General features: G+C 51.6%; 1 protein-coding gene and 1 long non-coding RNA gene across 4 annotated transcripts; both read left to right on the forward strand.

Moving 5' to 3' along the window:
• Positions 1–584: 584 nt before the first annotated feature.
• LOC142857443 (uncharacterized) lies at positions 585–8,436 on the forward strand. The gene is made up of 4 exons (XR_012911818.1): positions 585–657; positions 6,687–6,779; positions 7,732–7,830; positions 8,333–8,436. It is a non-coding gene; the product is annotated as an uncharacterized LOC142857443 (long non-coding RNA).
• A 28-nt stretch (positions 8,437–8,464) lies between these two features.
• Positions 8,465–20,083, forward strand: Cercam (cerebral endothelial cell adhesion molecule). 3 transcript variants are annotated; one of them, XM_075985667.1, is made up of 13 exons: positions 8,465–9,085; positions 10,433–10,543; positions 10,669–10,786; positions 11,742–11,876; positions 11,982–12,186; positions 14,235–14,354; positions 14,637–14,713; positions 14,788–14,894; positions 16,347–16,479; positions 18,059–18,186; positions 18,324–18,527; positions 19,123–19,375; positions 19,596–20,083. In XM_075985667.1, exons 1-12 carry the CDS (start codon positions 8,823–8,825, stop codon positions 19,373–19,375), a joined length of 1,854 nt encoding a protein of 617 aa, XP_075841782.1. In that variant the 5' UTR covers positions 8,465–8,822; the 3' UTR covers positions 19,596–20,083. The 3 variants fall into 3 exon arrangements, with proteins under 3 accessions (XP_075841782.1, XP_075841784.1, XP_075841783.1); XM_075985669.1 differs by having other exon boundaries at positions 8,490–8,700; XM_075985668.1 differs by having other exon boundaries at positions 8,729–9,085; positions 18,324–18,373; positions 19,596–19,730.
• Positions 20,084–21,094: the final 1,011 nt, after the last annotated feature.

Here is a 21,094-nt window from a genome sequence, read left to right on the forward strand (position 1 = left end):
GAAGGGTCAGGTGCTCCTGGCCATTCTTTTTTTTTTTAAAATATATTTATTTTTTCATTATTTATGCAATATTCTTTCTGTGTGTATGCTTGCAGGCCAGAAAAGGGCACCGGACCTCATTACAGATGGTTGTGAGCCACCATGTGGTTGCTGGGAATTGAACTCAGGACCTTTGGAAGAGCAGGCAATGCTCTTAACCGCTGAGCCATCTCTCCAGCCCCCACTCCTGGCCATTCTTGAGTCCATAGTGAGACTGTCTCAGAAAGCAGGGGAAAATGGTAAAAAAGAAATAGTTCATTTGATTCCACTCCCAGACTTCAGACTTCCTAGGCATGGGGATGGGGTTGATATTTGCTTTTCTCTTTTTCTAATAAGGTAGGGTCTTGATATGAAGACGGGATGGTGAGTGCTGTGTAGCACATGCTGGCCTGAAACACCCAGTCCTCCTGCTTTCGCCTTAAGTTGGCTAAGATTACAGACCCACACCATAAATCCTAGCTTTTGTATTTGATGGAAGGGAGGGGAATGGATGGCTGACACAGGGTTTTACTGCTTAGTCCTGACTGGCCTTGAACTTGTGACACTCTTTCTTCATCAGGCCTCCTGACTGCTGGGATTACAAGCATGAGCTGTCCTGCTGCGTTGGCCTTTGCACAGGTGAGGCCTAAGATACTGGACCAAGGACCTTGGCTGATTAGCACTGTAACTTCAAAACCTCTATGAACTTAGCCCATGCCACTTTTAAGAATACATCTCGGGCTGGAGAGGTGGCTCAGCGGTTAAGAGAACTGACTGTTCTTCCCAAGGACCTGGGTTCAATTCCCAGCACCCACATGGCAGCTCACAACTGTCTGAAGATCCAGTTCCAGGGGATCTGACACCTTCACACCAATGCACATAAAATAAAGTTAAATAAACCATAAAAAAAATTTAAAAAAAAAAAGAATACATCTTATAGCTGGGCATGGTGGTACTTTAATCCCAGAACTTGGGAGGCAAAGGCAAGCAGATCTCTGAGTTCAAGGACAGACTGTTCTACAGAGTTCCAGGACAGCCAGGACTGTTGCACAGAGAAACCTTGTCTTGAAAAAACAAAAACCAAAACAAGAATACATCTCATAGCTGTGTATGGACACATGCCTTTAATCCCAGCACTTGGGTGTCAGGAGCAGGTGAATCTCTGGGAATTGAAGTCCAGCCTGGTCTACATGGTGAGTTCCAGGCCACTCAGAGTTACATAATGGGATCCTGCCTCAACCTCTCATCACCAAAATAATGTATTTCATGGTATTTTTAGGGTCCAAAAAGGTGCAAGGGTGTGGATTGACACTTGGTGATCTCAAAATAAGGTTAGAAGCATGCTCAGTTTTCCTATTTGGCCTGATTTTTCTTCAGCCTGCCCCAGCCAAGCCATTGCAAAGGCTACCCTTGTTCCTCAGTCTCCCACATCTAATGCACAAGGTCAGTGGGATTCACCTCATCTCACGACTGTTCACCAGACTCTTTTCCCTGTGCTAGGAACCCTGTGTCTGCCATCTAAGCTGTAGCCAGAGCAAAGAAATTTCGGTGCTAGGAACCCCATGTCTGCTATCTAAACTGCAGCCAGAACAAAGAAATTGTGTTTGTTTGATTTTGGTTTTTGGAGACAGGGTTTCTCTCTATAGTCCTGACTGTCCTGGAACTTGCTCTGCAGACCAGACTGGTCTTGGACTCACAGAGATCACCTGCCTCTGCCCCCACAAGCAGAGTGCTGGGATTAAAGGCATGTGCCACCACCTGACTTGCTTTTTGAGACAAGAATTCACTTTATAGCCCCTAATCAGAATATATATATATATATACTTTTTAAAGCAGATTGATTTATTAATTATGTATAAAGGGTTCTTTCTGCATGTATCCTTGCATGCCAGAAGAGGGCATACGATCTCATTACAGATGGTTGTGAACCACCATCTAGTTGCTGGGAACTGAACTCAGAACCTCTGAAAGAGCAGTCAGTGCTCTTAACCTCTGAGCCATCTCTCCAGCCCACTTTTCTTCCTTCCTTCCTTCCTTCCTTCCTTCCTTCCTTCCTTCCTTCCTTTCTTTCTTTCTTTCCTTCTTTTCTTTCTTTCTTTTTTTTTCTTTCTTTTTTTTTTAAAAACATGTTTATTTATTACATATACAGTGTTCTGCTTGCATGTATACTTGCAGGCCAGAAGAGGGCACCAGATCTCATTACAGATGGTTGTGAGCCACCATGTGGTTGCTGGGAACTGAACTCAGGACCTCTGGAACATCAGGCAGTGTTCTTAACCTCTGAGCCATCTCTCCAGCCCCTCTTTTTTTTTCTTTTAATACAGGGTCTCTCTACATAGCTCTGGCTGGCCTGGACTTCACTATGTAGATCAGGCTGGTCTGAAACTCACAGAGATCTGCCTCCCAAATGTTGGGATTAAAGGAGGCATGCACCACCCCTACCTGTTTTGTTTTTGTTATTTTTAAAGAATCTCATTGTGTGCGAGCGTGTGTGTGTGTGCACGCGCGCACGCGTGTAAGATGTGGAGTTCAAGGGACAGTTGTGCCTGTTACTCCTCTACTTCTAGTATAGGTATCCTGGGAATCCAGTTCAGGTGTCAGGCTTGGCACCATGCACCTTTACCTGCTAAGCCATCTCCTCCAACCTTGCTTTTGTCTTCTTTGGTAGAGTGCAACTGTGTGGACCAGGCTGGCTTCACCTTGCGACCCTTCTCCCGCCTCTGCTTTTGGAGCTGGAATTACAAGCATGCAAGTGTGTGTCACCATGCCTAGTTTTTCTCTTTTCTTTTTTTAAAAATATTTGTTTGTTCTGTGGTGTTCTGTCTGCATGTGTGTCTGCAAGCCAGAAGAGGGCGCCAGATCCCTCTCTAGATGGTTGTGAGCCACCGAATGGGTGCTGGAAATTGAACTCAGTACCTCTAGAAGAGCAGCCAGTGCTCTTAACCACCGAGTTGTCTCTCCAGCCCCTCTTTCTTCTTTTTTTAAACACAAGGTCTCATGTTGCCTAGGCTGACTTGGAACTTCTTATGTTGCCAAGGACTCCTTATGTTGCCATGGACTCCTTCCTGATCCTGTTGTCTCCATGTGTGAGATATCTGCCCACCCCCAGACTGGAGATGGATGCCAGGGCCTTAGGAGCATACTCTACCATTGAGTTACAGATCAACCTCCCTGCTCCCCTTCTTCGTTCTCTTCTTCCCTCCCTTTGTCTTTGGATACAATTTCACACTGTAACCCAGGCTATTAGACTTTCCTCAAACTCATTATGTAGCCCAGGCTAGCCTCAGACTCAAAGTAATCCTCTTGTCTCAACCTCCCATGTTTTAGGGTTGTGGGTTTGAGACAGCATCTCTGGCTCAGAATGATTTTTTTTATTTAATTATTTTTATTTTATGTAGCATTGTACCCACTTTAATATTTGTACATCTTGTGGAGTGCCCTCTGGAGCCCGAAGATGGCAACAGATAGCCCTGGATTTGTGAGTGTGTGTGTGTGTGTAGCCTTATCTATCCTGGAACTAGACCAGGCTGGCCTTGAACTCACAGAGATACACCTGCCTCTGCCTCCAGAGTGCTGGCAGAAGCTAGGCAAACTCTTTGTCTAGCCATTGTTTTTTTTTAATGTATTCTTTATTACATTTATTGATTGATCATGTGTATGAACACGCATCCCCATGCAGGTACGGGAGGCCAAGGGACATCTTTTAGGATTTGGCTCTGCCCTTTCGCCGTGTGGGTCCTGGGATCAAACTTAGGTTGTTATGCTTGGTGGTGAGCCCCTTCGCCCACTGAGCTGTCTCAGCAGCCCCAGCCATCTGACCCCGTGTTGGATTTTCTAGCTTCCAGAACCGTGAGCAAAACAAGATTCTGGAGCCGGACAAGGTGGAGCTCTAGGCTTGCGCTGTTGGTTGGGTGTTTGTTTTGAGACAGGATTTTGCTTCACTTTATTACATGTATTGTGGCGCAGGCTGGCCTTGAAGAGCCCTCTGCTCTTGCCTGCCAAGAGCCGGGGTGATAGGCAGCCACTGTCACAGCAGCAGGCATTTTATTTTATTTTATTTTTTTTAAGTGTGTGCCACCACTGCCCAGGTTTTTTAAAATTTTTTTTATATTATTTATTATGTATACAATATTCTGTCAGTGTGTGTGTCTGCAGGCCAGAAGAGGGCACCAGACCTCATTACAAATGGTTATGAGCCACCATGTGGTTGCCGGGAATTGAACTCAGGACCTTTGGAAGAGCAGGCAATGCTCTTAACTGCTGAACCATCTCTCCAGCCCCCAGCAGCAGGCATTTTTAGAGAGAGCTTTGGGCAGGGATCAGTTCCGGAGAGAAGGACTGGTCGCAGTGGTGATGAGAGGTGTGGTGTCCAGTTGAGTGGAGCAATGAGCTGCAGAAGGAGGGTGGCCGTGTGCAGGAGACACAGCCAGCCAGGGACAGAGACACTTGAGAGGCCGCTTCCAGGGACTAGGCACACAGAGGTGCCCTTCCCTAGAGGGGTAGAAATATTAGGTTTGGCGGAAGACTGGAGTTCTATTTTGGGAAGGTGGAGTTTGGATATAAGTGGGGAGCAGGAGGGTTGGGGTCCAGAAAGAGGGTGTGGCTCTCGCCATCAGCTGCTGGACGGCTGCTGACCCTCTTGGACCAGCTCCTTTGGAAGAGGAAGAGTGTGCTTGGGGGAGTGGCTGGAGAATGCTGGTCCTGCTAGAACAGCCTTGTTGTGGGTCAAGTAGTGAATAGAAAGATTTTTTCCATTCTCAAGGGAGAGACACGGGGCTGCTGCAGACGCCTCACGGACATCTCGCTGTGTTCTCATTTTAAGTTGGGAGAGATTAAAGTCGCTTGGAATTTGGAAGGAAGATTGGAGAAGAGGTTGTGGATACAGGAAAGGATGGTATGGAGGTTGGGAGGAGGGGGAACCTCTTTCACTGTAAAAGACAACAGAAGCTGGCTTGGGGGAAAGGAGGGGAAACTCTGAGGGTTGTAAACGAGAGTTGGCTTGGGACTTCTTGATCAGGGTCGGAGTCAAGGGCATTTGATGGAGCAGGGAAGACAGAGGCAGGGGCACAGGAACACAGGGTTGCAGAGCTGGGCGGGGCCTGGATGAGGGTGGAAATTGGGAGTTTGCTGAACTCGAGAACTTTTCTAAGCAGGAGTGATGGGAAAGTTGTGGGGAATAGAAGTGACAAGCTGGAGGGCTGGTGGTATGGGGAGGGCATCGGGAGGGCGCAGAGGGAGGAAGCAGCTGGAACTGTCAGCGTGCTAGAGAAGAGAAGACTCTAGGCCTGGGACGCTCCACAAGCTCCCTCCTGAGTCCCTTTGGGCCATTATGACAAAATATAGCCTAGGTTACTGGTGAGCAGGAGAAATGTGATTTTATGTGTTTACTTTCCCCAGGGGCCTTCCTTTTTCCCTCCTCCTTCTTTTACTTCCTCTCTTCTTTTCTTTCAATATATTTACCTATTTCTCTGTGTGAAAGATATATGTATGTATTTGTGTCTTCCTTGATTTCTCTCTGTCTTTGTTTGTTTGAGACAGGGTTTCTCTGTGTAACTCTGACTGTCTTGGGAACTCCCTCTGTAGACCAGGCTAGCCTCGAACTCACAGAGTTCTGCCTGCCTCTGCCTCTCAGGTGCTGGAATTAAAGGCGTACATAGCTATTATTTTTAATTTGTGTGTGTGCATGTGCAGATTCGTGTGTACATGTGCAACGAATGCTATAGTGCCTTGAGCAGCCAGACATAGGAGGATCTTGGGTTCACAGGCATCCTGCAACTACATAGCAAGACTAGCTTGGGTCAGGCATGGTGTCCCATGTCTATAATCCTGACACTCAGGCTGGTCTCAGGAAAACAAAACATAGAGGACTTGGGGGTGGGGTGGGGTGGTAACTCTGTTGGTAAAGTGCCTGCCTGACCATTCCAGAACTCAGGTAAAAATTGGGCACAGGGGCAGATGCATGTACCCAGATCTGGGGGTTCAGGAGGATCTCTAGCCTGAGTGTCAGGATTATAGACATGGGACACCATGCCTGACCCAAGCTGGTCTTGCTATGTAGCTGCAGGATGCCTGTGAACCCAGGATCCTCCTGCTCTGGCTGCCCAGCTCTAAGATGAAGTATGCGCCACGGTGCCTAGCTCAAGGAAGTTTTTGCTCACAGTTTTGGAGATGGGGGGGGCGGGAATCTAAGAACAAGGTCCAGAAGATCCGGTGTCTGGTGAGGGCCTGTTCCTCACAAATATCACCTTGCGGTTTGAGGACCTCTCTTGGGTCTTCTTTATTTTGGGGAGAGAGAGAGAGAAAAAGCCAGGCAGTGGTGGCACATGTCTTTAATCCCAGCAGAGAAAGGTGGATCTCTTAGTTTGAGACCAGCCACAGAAACCCTGTCTTGAAAAAAAAGGAAAAAGAAAAAAAGAAGAAAGAAAAAAACTGTGTTTATGTGTGTGACTATTTTGCCAGCTGGTGTGCTTATGCACCATATGAGTGTCTGGTAGAGGCGAGAAGAGGGTGTCAGACCCCCTGGAGCTGGAGTTCGAGATGGCTGTGAGCCTCCGTGTGAGTGCTGGGAATGCAGGTTCTCTGCGAAAATAGTCAGTGCTTTTAACTGCTGAGCCATTTCTTCAACCCCACTTTTGATGTTGTTTTGTTTTGTTTGTTTTTCAAAACAGGGTTTCTCTGTGTAATAATTCTGGCTGTCCAGGAACTCACTCTGTAGCCCAGACATCCTGTCTGCCTCTGTCTTCCAAGTGCTGTGATTAAAGGTATGTGCCATTCACCCCTGCCCCGCCCCATCTCTTCAGCCACATTGTTTATTGATTAATTTTGAGATGAGGTCTTACCATAGGCTGGCCATCTTTCTGCCTCAGGCTCTTAAGTGCTGGAATTGCAAGTGTGACCCACCAGTCTCAGCCCTTCCCTCTTCCTTCTCCTCCTCCTCCTCTTCCTCCTCTTCTTTTTTTTTTAAAAAAGATTTATTTATTTATTATGTATTCTGTCTGCATGTATGCCTGCAGGCCAGAAGAGGGCACCAGATTTCATTACAGATGGTTGTGAGCCACCATGTGGTTGCTGGGAATTGAACTTAGGACCTCTGGAAGAGCAGTCAGTGCTCTCAACCTCTGAGCCATCTCTCCAGCCCCCTCCTCTTCTTTTTTGAGACAGGGTTTCTCTGCAGCTTTGGAGTCTGTCCTGGAACTCACTCTGTAGGCCAAGCTGGCCTCAGACTCACAGAGATCCATCTGTCTCTGCCTCCAGAGTCCTGGGATTAAAGGTGTATGCCACCACTGCCTGGCCCCTCATTTTTTTTTTTTAGATCTATCTATGTGTCTATTTATTTATTTGTTTATTATGTGCCTACACACCAGAAGAGGGCGCCAGATCTCATTATAGATGGTTGTGAGCCACTGTGTTGTTGCTGGAAATTGAACTCAGAACCTCAGCAAGGGCAACCAAAGAACAGTCAGTGCTCTTAACTTCTGAGCCATCTCTCCAGTCTCTCCTCTTTTCCTAGTCCCATGGTTCTGTTGACTAGATCTTTTGAGTGTGTGGGGGGCACACTCTGACCACATCACTTCTGCACTAATACATGGGCAGAGGCTATACATGTGTAGATGGGATAGCTTTAGGGAGAATCTTCACTGGGGACTGGGAATGCCTCTGCCAGGGACTGACAAGCAAGAGGGAGGAGGTTTCCAGGGGTCCTTCTCATTGCAGGACCATTGGCCCGAAAATAGCCCACCAGGAAGCCGTGACCAGAGCTAGGCTAGAGATCTGACTCCAGGGTTCAGCCCCCAGGATGCAGTTCGTCACCAGGTAAACCTTTCTTTACTGAACCTACTCCTTCCCGTCCGGTCAGTATAGGTAGTGTGCACCAGCTTCGTGTGTGCCTTCCCTTCCCTAAAGCCAGAACAGGCAGAAGGGGAACCCTGGGAAGTAGACACGCAAGTGGAGCGAAGGTGAATATAAAGGTCTCTCAACCTGGCTCAGACTCTGTGTGTGTGTGTGGGGGGGGTGGGATCCTCAAATGCATTCTTTCTCAAAAATCCCTAGCAAACCCTCATGTTAGGTGTTATCAATCAGGTTTTACCTGTGAGGATGGGGAGACTCAGGGAAAGGCTGGTGACAGATGCCTAGTTGGAACTTTAGGAGTCCTTATCCCCACCCCGACCCTTTCACCCCGACAGGGTCCTAAGACTCGCCCTATCCCAGAGGAGGCTGTATCTCCTATTTTGGAGTGGGGCTGGGTCACCATCAGGGGTTCTGTGGTGCTCTCCAAGTCCTACACTCAATCTGAGTGGGCTTTGCTTACTTTAAGGGCCGGAACTTGGAAGGTGATGAGAAGACGCGCCCAGATCAGCGGCACCCGGTCCCCGCCCCAAGCCGGGGCTTGCTCTCCAGCCCCATCGCGTCATCTGGAGGGTATGTGGAGTTCCTGCATGGGGCCGCCAGAGGGCGCCGCAGACAGAGCAGGGGTCGGAAGTCGGGGCTCCCCGCGAAGCCGGCAGCCTCGTGGGTCCACCGCTGAGGGTCAGGGAGCCAGGATTCCGGGGTGCCCGAACACCAGGAGTGAGATGAACGTCCAGGGTGCTACGGGTCCACCATGGTCCCCGGATCCTCCCTGGCTTGTCGTCGCCTTTTGAGGTCCACACAGAGAGGGCAACCCTGGGGACGCGACTGGAACAGGTGTCTGACTCTGGACATCTAGAGCCCAGGCTGAAAAAGAGGATAGTGGAACCTGCAGGCGCCCGCCAGGGGCATAGGGGACCCCCACTGCTGTGGCCACGCCCCTCAAAGACCCCGCCTCCATGCCCCGCCCGTCCCGCCCCCTCCCTGCCGCGCGGTGGGAGCCACGGGGGCCTCAGCAGCCACCCAGTACCGCCATGAGCATTGCCTCGCTCCTACCTCTGCTGTTTCTGCTGGGACCACGGCTCCAGGCTGCGGGTGTCACAGAGCCAACGCTGCCCACTGTGGTCCTTGCTATCCTGGCCCGCAATGCCGAGCACTCACTGCCCCACTACCTGGGCGCACTGGAGCGCCTGGACTACCCCCGGGCCAGGCTGGCCCTCTGGTGAGAGATCCATGGGTGGGCCTATCTGGGCATCAAGTCCCAGGATCCAGGACAGCCTTTGACCGGGAGGCCTCGTAGCTCCTGCCCAGACACCACCCGGGCAAGCTCCTCCCTCCCAGACATGCCCGTAGGGCCTCAAACCCTTCAGCGGGGTCCCTAAGCTGGGGGGGGGGGCAAGGGCAGACCTCTGAGGACACGGGTCGGCTCAAGGACATCCACCCCTCCTTTGGGCCTCCTACTCACCCCGGGCTTACCCTGGGTTAAGGTTAGGCCTGTCCTTTCTGACCCAGCCCTTGGAGCTCACACTGCATCTCAGTGGGGGACCTGTGGTCAACTTGATTCGGAGTAGAACAAGCAGGAGCCTTGGAACAAGGATCGGTCAGACTGGAGTTTTCTAGAGAGCAGGTGGAGGGAGCCCTCAGCTCCAGGCTGCATGCTGGGCAGGGTCATCAGGCTGAGACCCCTCCCCAGTGGTACTGCCTCTCTCTCCAGGTAGAGGGACTGGTGGGTTCCTGGTGGGGCTGCGGTCCCACAGGCCGCTGGGCACAGAGGTTACAGCAGCCTGTCTGTGAAAGTCTAAACAGGGAGGAGCCCAAGCCGAGGCTGGAGATAACTGCTCCTCAGAGCACACCAAAGTTGGGCTGGGGTGGAGCTGTGGCCCGGGGAGCTGCCCACAGTCACCACAGTTTGGGAGTTAGTTCCCACCCTTGTAGGACTTGACACGTAGTTAGTCTTCACTTGTGGGGAACTGGCTTAAAGGGGCAGTATCGCCTAAAATCTGGGCTCCTGACTAAGTGTCCCACCTCTGTTATGTGAGTCCCTTCCCCAACAGAAGGAAAGCTGTGTTCCATGGTAACAGAGCACGGGCCTCCAGCATTTTCCTGGGTTGCTCAGAGCGTGGTGTAGCCCTCAGCACCACTCAGGGTAGAGAAACTGTTTTGTTTGACTCGGAGATGGAAAGGGCCTGGCTTGTGGTGCCAAGAAGACAGAAGGCAGTGAGGGGACGTAGCAGGTGCAGTCTCAAGGTCAAGTGCGTCTTTCACAGGGCATCAGGCTGAGGCTGTGGCTCAGTGGTAGGGGTGCTCGCTGTGTACAAGTCCCTAGGTTCAATCCCAGCACAATGCCCAAAATTAGAAGGGAGGATGTGAAGCACTGAGAGGGGCAGAACTTGCCCGAGGTCACACAGCGCATCTCCGGCCGCCCTCCACTGCAGCATGCCTCTCCTCCACAGCTCTCAAGACAGATCAGACTTGGGGGTGTCCAAGGGCACTTCAAAGGCAAGTACACCTCGGGGGTCCGGCCCTTCGGTGGCCGTGGTCTCTCAGTCTTCCTGTCATGTGCCCTCAGGTGTGCCACAGATCACAACGTGGACAACACCACAGCGATGCTGCAGGAGTGGTTGGCTGCTGTGGGCCGCGACTATGCGGCTGTCGTCTGGAAGCCTGAGGAGGAGGCCAGGTGACCCGAGGGCAAGGGTTCTGGAGACTATAGAAAGCAGCTGTTACCAGTGTCAGCCAGTCCCCAGAACAGGTTGTCCACTGCCCTGCAGAGGAGAATGTCTCACCTCTTTGCCCCCTCCCCAGGTCCTACCCAGATGAACAGAGTCCCAAGCACTGGACCAGAGAAAGACATCAGTTTGTGATGGAGCTGAAGCAGGAAGCCCTGACCTTTGCCAGGGCCTGGGGAGCTGACTACATCCTGGTGAGGAGGCCTGGCCTGGGATTAGGTAGGAGCGGGAGGTACCAGTAACCCCGACGGAAGTCTTGGTTATGACCAAACCACCAGGCTGGATCATGAGCGGAGACCCTGCATTTAAGCTCATACTGGGACATACCTTAGTTTATGTGCTGTGCCTAGCCTGAATCCCAGGACTAGAGCACAGAGTAGATTTTTAAAAATTATTTATTTTTATTTTATTTATGTATTTATTTATTTGCTTTTTCAAGACAGGTTTTTTTTTCTATGTAGCTCTTGCTGTCCTGGAACTCACTTTGTAACTGGTGTCAAACTCAAATATCTGCCTGCCTCTGCCTCCTGAGTGCTGGGAGTAAAGACGTGAGTCACCACTGCTCTGGGTTTATTTTTGTTTTCTGTCAGCCTGTACATCTGTGCAGTTTGTGCATGCAGTGCCCAGAGAGGCCAGAAGAGGGTATCAGATCCCCTGGAAATGGAGCCACACTCAGTAGTGAGCCACCATATGGTTGATGGAAGAGCCCAGGACTTTTCCCCTCAGAGCAGTTCTGTGGGTCTCCTCTAGGCTAGATCTCAGATAAGCTTCTCAGAGCCACTCCCTGGTCTACTCCATGATAATGTCTCAGCTTGGCCTCTTGTCAGAAGCGGACTGTGTTGGTTAGGTCTCCCCACACCAATTACTTGTATCCTGTGTGTATGTGTGTAAATGCACACGCATTATGGTATGTGGACGCCAGGGACAGCTTTCAGAGTTGGCTCCTTCCTTCTACCGTGTGGCTTTGAGGCCAAAGTCAGGTCGTCAGGCTTGGCAGCAAGTGCCTTACCTCTCCAGCCACCTCTCTGGTCGCCGTCAGAGCCATCTGTGGGCATAGGCGCCTCGAGCCACTCTAAGGAATTCCCACTCAGTGAGCTCTTTGGTCCTGAAGCTCAGACAGAATTCCTGTGACATCTTCCTTTCCCAAAGTTTGCAGACACAGACAACATTCTCACCAACAACCAGACTCTGCGGCTTCTCACAGCACGGCAGTTGCCGGTGGTGGCCCCAATGCTGGACTCCCAGACCTATTACTCCAACTTCTGGTGCGGGATCACACCCCAGGTGAGGCTGGGAGGACTCCGAGAGCACAGCGCCTGAGGCTTCAGGGCCTTTGGGCCTGGACAGGCCTGGGCCTCAGCCCCAAACCTGCCTTTCGCCTTTCTTCAGGGCTACTATCGCCGCACAGCTGAATACTTCCCTACCAAGAACCGCCAGCGCCAGGGCTGCTTCCCGGTCCCTATGGTCCACTCTACCTTCCTGGTGTCCTTGAAGACTGAGGAAACAGCCCAGCTGGCCTTCTACCCACCTCATCCCAACTACACTTGGCCTTTTGATGACATCATTGTCTTTGCCTATGCCTGCCAGGTTGCTGGTGAGGACCAGGCCTCCTCGAGCCTTGCTTGGAGGCCCCTGGGGTTTTGCACCCTGTTTAGCATACCATTTTCCACCCCACATTTCGTCCTGTCAAGTCCTGTTGGTTCTTTGGGCCCTAACCTGTCTTATGTCTCTTGCCCAGCGGAGGAGACAGGCTCTGGCTGTTCCTGTCTGGACAGTTTCAGTTACTGCTTCACCGGGCAGGTGCCTGTGGAGCATCCACTGGTGATGTGTGGCAGTCAGGCAGAGGACTTCACAAACCAGTATCCAGTCATGACTGACAAGGAGGCCTTGATTACATGTGTGCTGACAGCTCAGGCCAGAGTGAATTTAGTCAGAGAAGACCTCAGGAAGGAAGGAAACTCTTGGGCTGGCATCCAAAGTCTGGGTAGGCAGTAATAAGGCAAACAGCAAGTACCCTTAGCTTCTGAGCCATCTCTCACACATGCTCAGTCGAGTTGTTTTGTCCAAAGGTTTATCATTTATTATTTATTTATCTATTTACTTATTTATTTATTTGTGGTTTTTTTTTTCCAAGACAAGGGCTCACTATGTATCGCTGACTGTCCTGGACTCATTCTGTAGACCAGGCTGGCCTTGAACTCAGAAATCCACCTGCCTCCGCATCCCAAGTGCTAGGATTAAAGGCGTGCACCATTATACCTGGCATTATTATTTATTTTTATGCTATGTGCATGAATGTTTGCCTGTCTGCATGTATGTATGTGTACCTCATGGATGCAGTGCCATGGGAGGCCAGAAGAGGGAGTCAGACACCCTGGACTGGATTTAAAGGTAGTTGTGAACTAAGGTCTTCTGCAGGAGCAGCAAGTGCTTTTCATTGCTGAGCTATCTCTCCCTCACCCCATAATAATAATAACAATTATTATTGTTGTTGTTGTTTTTAAAAAAACTTTTTTTATTTAACTTTATTATGTTCGTTGGTGTGAAGGTGTCAGATCTCATGGAACTGCATTTTCAGACAGTTGTGAGCTGCCATGTGGGTGCTGGGAATCGAACCCGGGTCCTCTGGAAGAGCAGTCAGTGCTCTTAACCACTGAGCCATCTCTCCAGCCCCCTGTTGTTTGTTTTTTCGAGACAGTGTTTCTCTGTGTAGCTTTGGAGCATGTCCTGGAACTCACTCTGTAGACCAGGCTAGCCTCAAACTCACATAGGTCTGCCTGCTTCTGCCTCCTAAATGCTGGATTAAAGGTGTGCACCACCACCTGGCCTGTAATTATTTTTAAGAGGAAAGTTACTTAGAAAGGAAGTGTTTAGGTATGTGTGGGATAAATCCAATTCCAAGAAATTTGGCGTGCTGGCATATGCCTTTGATCCCAGCACTCCAGATCTCCGTGAGTCAAGGTCATCCTAGGCTACATGAGGAGTCCCAGGATAGTTAAGGCTACAAAGTGAGACCCTGTCTCCATCTGCCCTCCCCCTACCAAAAATACCCCAAGAATCCCAAGGAAGAGCTGAGGATAAGATTAAGGCAGTGATGCTGGACACCGTGCTTGAGAAGGCTGCAGCACTGGGGTTTGAACTCAGACTGAGGCTGACTTGTAGCTAGGACTCTGACTGGTGTTGGGGAAACTTTACTGGGGGTCAGGGAGGGTTAGAGGTGTCTATCAAGCCCCAGAGCAGGCAGTGTCCTTAGGGTGCTGGTGAATCAGAAGGGGTGCTGATTGTTTTGCCCCCGAGGTGTTGGAGAAGTCTGCAGTGTGTAGACAAGTAAGACTAAAACTACTGGAGATGTGGCCTGGTGCCCTCATCAGTGTGGCAAAACTGAGTCCCAGACAAGACTTGGGGCCAGGTGGTGGTGGCACATGCTTTTAATCCCCAGCACTCGGGAGGCAGAGGCAGGTGGATCTCTGTGAGTTAGAGGCCAGCCTGGTCTACAGAACAAGGTTTAGGAAAGCCAGAACTGTTACACAGAGAAACCCTGCCTCGAAAAACAAAAACAAACAAACAAAAAGATTTGGGTCACTGGTGGTGTCTCCTGACAGACTCACCCCAACACCAGCACTCAGGGGAGCCTTTCTGCAGGGGTCTCAGTGCACGTGTGCAATGACCATCGCTATGGGTACATGAACGTGGCAGTGAAGCCCCACGAGGGGCTGGAGGAAGAGAAGACCAACTTCATCCATCTGATTCTGGAAGCACTGGGTGAGGCTGGGGCCCCTTCCTTCCCACAGTGCTCCTTGTCTAGGTGTAGATTTAAGCGTGTCTGGGTGCCTTCCTTGCTTTGAACTCGTGTCATGACAGTGAGCGAGTCCCTTTCCCTGTGTCACCTCAGTCTTCTGATCTGTAGAATGGGGTAGGAGCTCAGGGAGCCCATCCTGTTAGGTGTTCTGCTGGAGTGATAGGAGTGAAGCTGGGGCTCTGTCTGTGACCAGAAGCCAGTAGGGACTCATGCCTGGGGGTCGGGGCTGTTGTTTCCTTTTACAGTGGATGGACCCCCTATGCTGGCCTCAGCTCATGTGTCTCAGCCCCCAAAGAAGCCCAACAAGATGGGATTTGATGAAGTATGTCCCCAGTCTATCGGGTTGGGGTCGGGTGAATGAGCTACCCTCTCTAGACTTACCTCTGCTTCCTCTAGGTCTTTGTCATCAGCCTGGCCCGCAGACCCCAGCGCCGGGCTCGGATGCTGACCTCTCTCTGGGAGATGGAGATCTCTGCTCAGGTAGTAGATGCTGTGGATGGCAGGTGAGGCTCCCACGGATGGGTCTCAGGGACCATAAAACCCACCTGAGATCCTAGGAGTGGGCAAACAGAACAGTTGCATGAACATCCTAAACATCCAGGAGGTAGCCACATGGGGCCTGGGGCCTGCTGTCTCAGGAGTTGCCAGCACAGGCCGGCAGGATGAGATGTCCTCCCGCAGTCCACCCGAAGGCAGTGCAGAGGGCTCCGGGGCCTGGGTTGAGGCCTGGGTTGAGGCTGTCACGTACTGGCTGTATGAACCCTCTCAAGCTGGCCCATCTCTCAGCCTCTTACAAAAGATGTACCTCAACATGCTTGGTTCTTGTGGTCCAGTGAGACACTTAGGCAGGATCCAGCACCTAGAAAGTACCCCAGGGGGCGGGTGGCCGGTCTCAGGGATGTTCTAGAGTTAGGCCCCTGAGGGGCCGGAGTGTGGAGTGTGCAAGAAGTGTGGCTGTGTTCCCCAGGGATCCAGAGGCCACGTTATTGCTACCAGGGTCACATGGTCCATATGCCAGCTGCTGTTTGCTTGAAACTCCCAGGTCCTTTTTGTTCACATGTATAAAAAGTATTTTATGTATATAAATAATACATAATACACAATTTTACATAAATAACATGCTTTGATCATATTTCTCCATTATTCTTTTGAGGTTTATTTAGAAATTTTTTAAGTGGCACACATGTGCCACGGTGTTCCTGTGGCAGTCAGAGGACAAGTTTTGGGAGCCATCCTCTCCTTCCACTGTGGGACCAGTGGACTGAATTCACGTTCTCAGGATTTCAGGTCAAACACTGTGTCCCACTGAACCATCCCACTGGTCCTTGGCTTGGTTTTTTCGAGACAGGGTCTTGGAGCTGAGTTTGGTCTTGAACTTATTGTATAAATGAGGATGGCATTAAATCCCTGACCCTTCTGCTTCTACCTCCCAAGAGCTAGACTTACACAGGTGCATCAGGAGTTGCTTTATTCTGTCTGTGTATGCGCCTCGCTCCTTCCCTCCTTCCCACTCAATATAGGATCTCGCACAGCCCTGACTGGCCTGGAATTCACTGTGTAGACCAAGCTTGGCCTCAGATCCACAAGGATCTGCCTGCCTCTGTCTCCCAAGCTCTAAGATTACAGGCCTGCACCATTATACCTGGCTGTCTTGGGGGATGTCTGTCCTTTCCTGGACCTTGGTGCATGAAATCTCTAGCAGGTTGTCCACTCGTCCTGGGCTGCCTCCCCCTGTACAGATTCCAAAGTCCCTTCTCCTGAGGCTTCCTTACGGAGGCTAGAGTTCTAGGTTAGAGGCTGAATCCAGACCATGACAGATTCCAGGCACATGGAGTTACAAAGCTGGATCCTCCCCTACAGCAGGCTCCTGTGTGATTCCAACACCTATAGGGAGGCCCCTCTGGATGGGGGCTCTGCTTGGCACGTGTCACCCCACTTAGGCTTGTGTCTCGTAGGACACTCAACAGCAGCATCCTTAAGCACCTGGGTGTGGACCTGCTCCCTGGCTACCAGGACCCTTACTCGGGCCGCACACTGACCAAGGGTGAGGTGGGCTGCTTCCTCAGCCACTACTCCATCTGGGAAGAGGTGAGGATACTTGCCCTCTGGCGCATGCCCTTCAGGGACAGCAGAGAGACTGGCTGTCTTAGTCACTGCTGCGTGTCAGGCACACAGGTGGTTGAGCCACTGTGTGAATAAATGCACCCAGAAAAAAGGCTCACTGGACCTTCTTTGTGGTCAACGCTTCCCTGGCACCCCCGAGAGGTGACCTTATTCATTCTATCATCTCTGGCGAGCACTGGCTGTTCCCTAAAAGGGACTCTTGTCTGGTAACACAGGGGACAAGTAAACCGTGTCTGTCTCATTCCTACAAGGGAGAGACCCTGTGGGTGGGGAGATGGCTCAGTGGTAGAGTGCTTGCTGGGGAAACAGGAGGACCAGAACACAGATCCAGGTTCAGTGAGTGACTCTGCCTCAAAAATTATGGCAGGTGCTACCTTTAATCCCAGTACCCGGGAGGCAGAGGCAGGTGAATCTCTGTGAGTTTGAGGCCAGCCTGGTCTACAGAGCAAGTTCTAGGACAGCCAAGGCTACACAGAGAAACCCTGCCTCAAAAATTGAAAAGGGGGGGGGGGCTGGAGAGATGGCTCAGTGGTTAAGCGGACTAACTGCTCTTCCAGAGGGCCCGGGTTCAATTCCTAGCAACCACATGGCAGCTCACAACTGTCTGTACCTCTAGTTCCAGGGGATCTGACACCTTCACACCAATGCACATAAAATAAATTAAAAAAAAAGATGTCATGCCATAGAGAAAGACACCCTGACATTGACCCTGGTCTCCAAATGTAAGCACGGATGCACATAAAAGGAAGGAAACAAGCTGGGTCTCAGAAATCAGGAGAGGCTCGAGGCTGCATTTGGTGGAAGCGGTGCAGGTGGTTCTGTCAGTCTCCCTTGCCTTGGGGTCAGGGAAGGCAGGGAGAAGAGCCTTCCAGGCCGAACACTCAGGTACATGCTAGGCTTCAGTCTCTGGCTGGGGCAGCAGCATTGAGAACTGGAGGGCACTGGGTCCCCGAGAGTGCCCCCTCCAGGAGGCAGTGTGCATAAACCTTGTTTTTCTTTTCTTCCGTTGCAGGGGAGTGTGTGGTCTTGTTTCTGTTTGCCATCTGTGAGCAGACTGAAAGAATGACCCAGTTGGCTTTCTACCCAGATCGTTTCACATTCTTTCCACATTTTCCATAGTTACAAAAGTAGCTTTTCTTGGTGATTGTAGGGGCTGGAATCTCTTACACTTCCTACCCACCCCAGCTTCAGGTGACAAACAGAGCATGCATGGATGCACCTGTGCTTCTCCGAGGCTGAGCAATGGCACAGGTTCCTGGGAGAGCGTAGTTTTCAGTAACTGTAGCCAAAAGTCATGACTGTCACCATGAATCTCCTGTCAGTTCCACCAGGGTGTGGGAACTCAAGGGTCTTGAATGTCAGAGCAAGAGGAATTCAGTCCCCACCAGTGGGAGCCCCAGCAGGCTTTGGGGTAGCTACATGATATGGCCAGGGCTTGGTATGTGGCACTTAGCCAAGAGGGGTGTGCTGGCCTGAGTCCAGGCAGGTAGGAACAGGGCAGCTCAGATCTGCAGAGTTTTCTCCCCTGTCATGTGTCCCACAGGTGGTTGTAAGGGGCCTGGCCAGGGTTGTGGTGTTTGAGGATGACGTCCGCTTTGAGGACAACTTCCGGAGGCGGCTGGAACAGCTGATGGAGGATGTGGTGACCCAGAAGCTTTCGTGGGACCTGATGTAGGCAGACTCTGGGGTCTGCTTCTGCTGGGATCCTAGCTAGCACTTCCCACATAGCCTGGCCTTAGCATACCTGTGGGAGGGCCAGGATACCCCAGGCTCTATAGTGACCCTGTCACCCTCGGTGTCGTTTGCAGCTACCTTGGCCGGAAGCAGGTGAACCCTGAGGAGGAGGTGGCCGTGGAGGGTCTGCCAGGTCTGGTGGTGGCTGGGTACTCCTACTGGACATTAGCGTACACCTTGAGCCTGGCAGGCGCTCGCAAACTGTTAGCCTCCCGGCCTCTGCAACGCATGCTGCCTGTGGATGAGTTCCTGCCCATCATGTTTGATCAACACCCAAAGTGAGAACTGGGTGGGGAAGGGCAGGGTCATTCTAGCCAGGGGCCCACTAGAGAAAACCCTCACTAGGCAGCTGAAGAGAGGGAGATGGTCAAGGTTCACCCATGTGGCCTTGGTGAACCCACTCAAAAGTTGCCCAGGTACCAGGCCCAGCTAGATGTGAACACTGTGCTGTCCATTCTCATGTGGGTTCTATTTTTAGATTTATTTTTAATTTTGAATTATGTGCATCTGTGTGTGGGTATGTGTATATGAGCGAAGGTGTCCAAGGAGGCCAGAAGAGGGCGCAGATCCCCCTACAGCTGGACTTACAGGCAGTTGAGAGCCACTTGATGTGGGTGCTGGAGCCCTGAACAAGCAGTGAACACTCTTACAGGCTGAGCCATCTCTCCAGCCCCTGTGCATGTGGTTTTCAATCCTATGGCTCAGTACTGAGCCTCAGTGCCCTCATCATGGGGTATTAACGAGTAGCCGTGAGGACTAATGGGGCAGGGCAGAGGTAGAGCATACAGCCAAGGCCCCAGCTCCGGATGAGCATCACAGGGTCTAGGAGGAGAGTTGCTCCAGTCCACCTAAGTTTTCTTCTCTCACCCACAGTGACCAGTACAAGGCATACTTCTGGCCTCGGGACCTCCAAGCCTTTTCAGCCCGGCCTCTGCTTGCCTCCCCCACCCACTATGCGGGAGATGCTGAGTGGCTCAGTGACACAGAGACATCTTCCCCCTGGGATGATGACAGTGGCCACCTCATTAGCTGGACTGGCTCTCAGAAGACTCTCCGCAGCTCCCACCTGCACCTGGCTGGCAGCAGTGGATATAGCCTCCATCCTCACCCCAGGGATGAGCTCTAGGTGAGGCTGGGCCTGGAAGAGGACCAGTCCGTGGTCCCTTTCTTTCCACTTTAGCTCCCTGCTTCTCTTCCCTCCTCCTCCACCCCCATCTCTTGAGCTCTTCCTCTTGATTTCTCTAGCTTTGTCTCCATCTGTCTTGTGTTTGTCTGTCTGTCTGCCTCTCTCCACAGCTGTTGGTGTCTCTGTCTGACTCTCCCTTGCTTCCTTCTTGCCCCCTCAGCCTCTAGTCGACAAGGTCCGAGTTGGAACTCCAAAGGAGCAACAAGAACAGAGAGGAGTCTCAGCAGAAGCCTGACTGTTCTCTTGGGCTCCACCATATTCCACTTCTGGAGCCCTCCCAGGTTGGGAGAGCTACTCTGAGATAGTCCATTCCCTGAATGTCAGAACGAGAAGACAAGACTCAGACTCTTGATTCCACACACAGATTTGGAGCCCAGTGGGCTCAGGAACAGGGAGGCCCCAGCCTTCAGGTTTCAAGCTGGCCAGACCCTAGAATCCTGACTCCTGCCCTCTCTGAGGACTCAGCTGCTGGAGCCACCTTGCCTCCATCTACCTCCACCTCAGCCCCGTCCCTGGCTTCACATCTGGGGCTCACGAGCACCCTTCTCCCTGGCTGGCAGAAAGTGCGGGAAGGTGGGAGGCACACCTGGTGCCTGGCACACAGTAGGCCTTCAATAAAAGTCCTCTGCATTGGCACTTTATACTTCACTCACAGCTGAGCCTCTCTGCATCTCACCAGGCCCAGGCAGGAGATCCCTGAGTTAGGGACAGAGAGGGAGGGCAGAGGAAGAGTGCTCAAGTTGGCAGGTGCTTGCTTCCTGGCTGGGCATCCATGTCGCCTTTGGTAGGTGGAGGTATAGCTTCTGAGCAGAATGGGCACTCACGGCACCCTCAGCCTTGCTCATCAGCTTGGGCCCGGTCAAGGTCCAGCCAGAGGTTACCCCCACTCCTGTCTTTTGGATTTCTGCTCTGTGACTGCAATCCTTGTGTCCATAAGGAGCCCAGTACTGTGCTGGGGAGATCCCGGTTCTCTTAGGGACCTAAGGAATAGACCCACCAGAAGGCACCAGCTGGCAGGGTGCTTGCCTTGTGGGCCAGGTTCTTTCCTTCTTCTGAACCCACAATGGAGAAGGGAGGATGGGGAATTTAGAGTCAATCCAGCCAAGGCAGCAGAGATGTTATAGGCTACTCCACATGCTGCACCCTTCTGCTTGGGAAGTGGGGTACTCCCCTTCCACTAGTCACAAAGGAACAGGTCTCTGGACGAACCAGCCTTCAGGCGCTTGTCCTTAGCTGACTGTAATATCGAGGGGGAGGGAACTCCTTGTCTTGATCATGGCTGCCTTAGCTCCTACCAACACAAACAGGCTCTCTCCTTCAGAGGCGTCCTTTTCCCACCTGTCTTCCATGTTCCTTTGGACGTGAGTTATATGAGTGCCCTGTCGTGGCAGAGTCCACTGGTACCCCCTGAGGTTGGGCTCTCAGCGGGCTCTGTCCTTGGGTGAGGACCTGCCTTGGCTCCGAGGACTCTCAGAGCTGAGGGTGAGATGCTCTTTTGAGGGTGAAAACTGTTACCTCTGGGTGGCTGTGATCAGGAGCAAGTAACATTTCATTCATTCTGCGGAATTTGATGAACTCGGGGTCTGAGATGGGACACTAAGGATTCGGCAGTAAATGGGACAGACAGGAAGGAGTTGGCAGGTGCCTGGCTGTGGAGCC

Source organism: Microtus pennsylvanicus, chromosome 9 (genome assembly GCF_037038515.1).
Source record: "Microtus pennsylvanicus isolate mMicPen1 chromosome 9, mMicPen1.hap1, whole genome shotgun sequence".
Lineage (NCBI taxonomy): Eukaryota > Metazoa > Chordata > Mammalia > Rodentia > Cricetidae > Microtus > Microtus pennsylvanicus.

Excerpts from the sequence above, each read along its gene's own strand:
- Cercam (XM_075985667.1), top strand. The coding sequence starts at position 8,823 with ATGCCCCGCCCGTCCCGCCCCCTCCCTGCCGCGCGGTGGGAGCCACGG. Across the intron at positions 10,544-10,668 it reads AAGCCTGAGGAGGAGGCCAG|GTCCTACCCAGATGAACAGA; the intron begins GTGACCCGAGGG and ends CCCCCTCCCCAG. Across the intron at positions 14,895-16,346 it reads GTAGATGCTGTGGATGGCAG|GACACTCAACAGCAGCATCC; the intron begins GTGAGGCTCCCA and ends TGTGTCTCGTAG.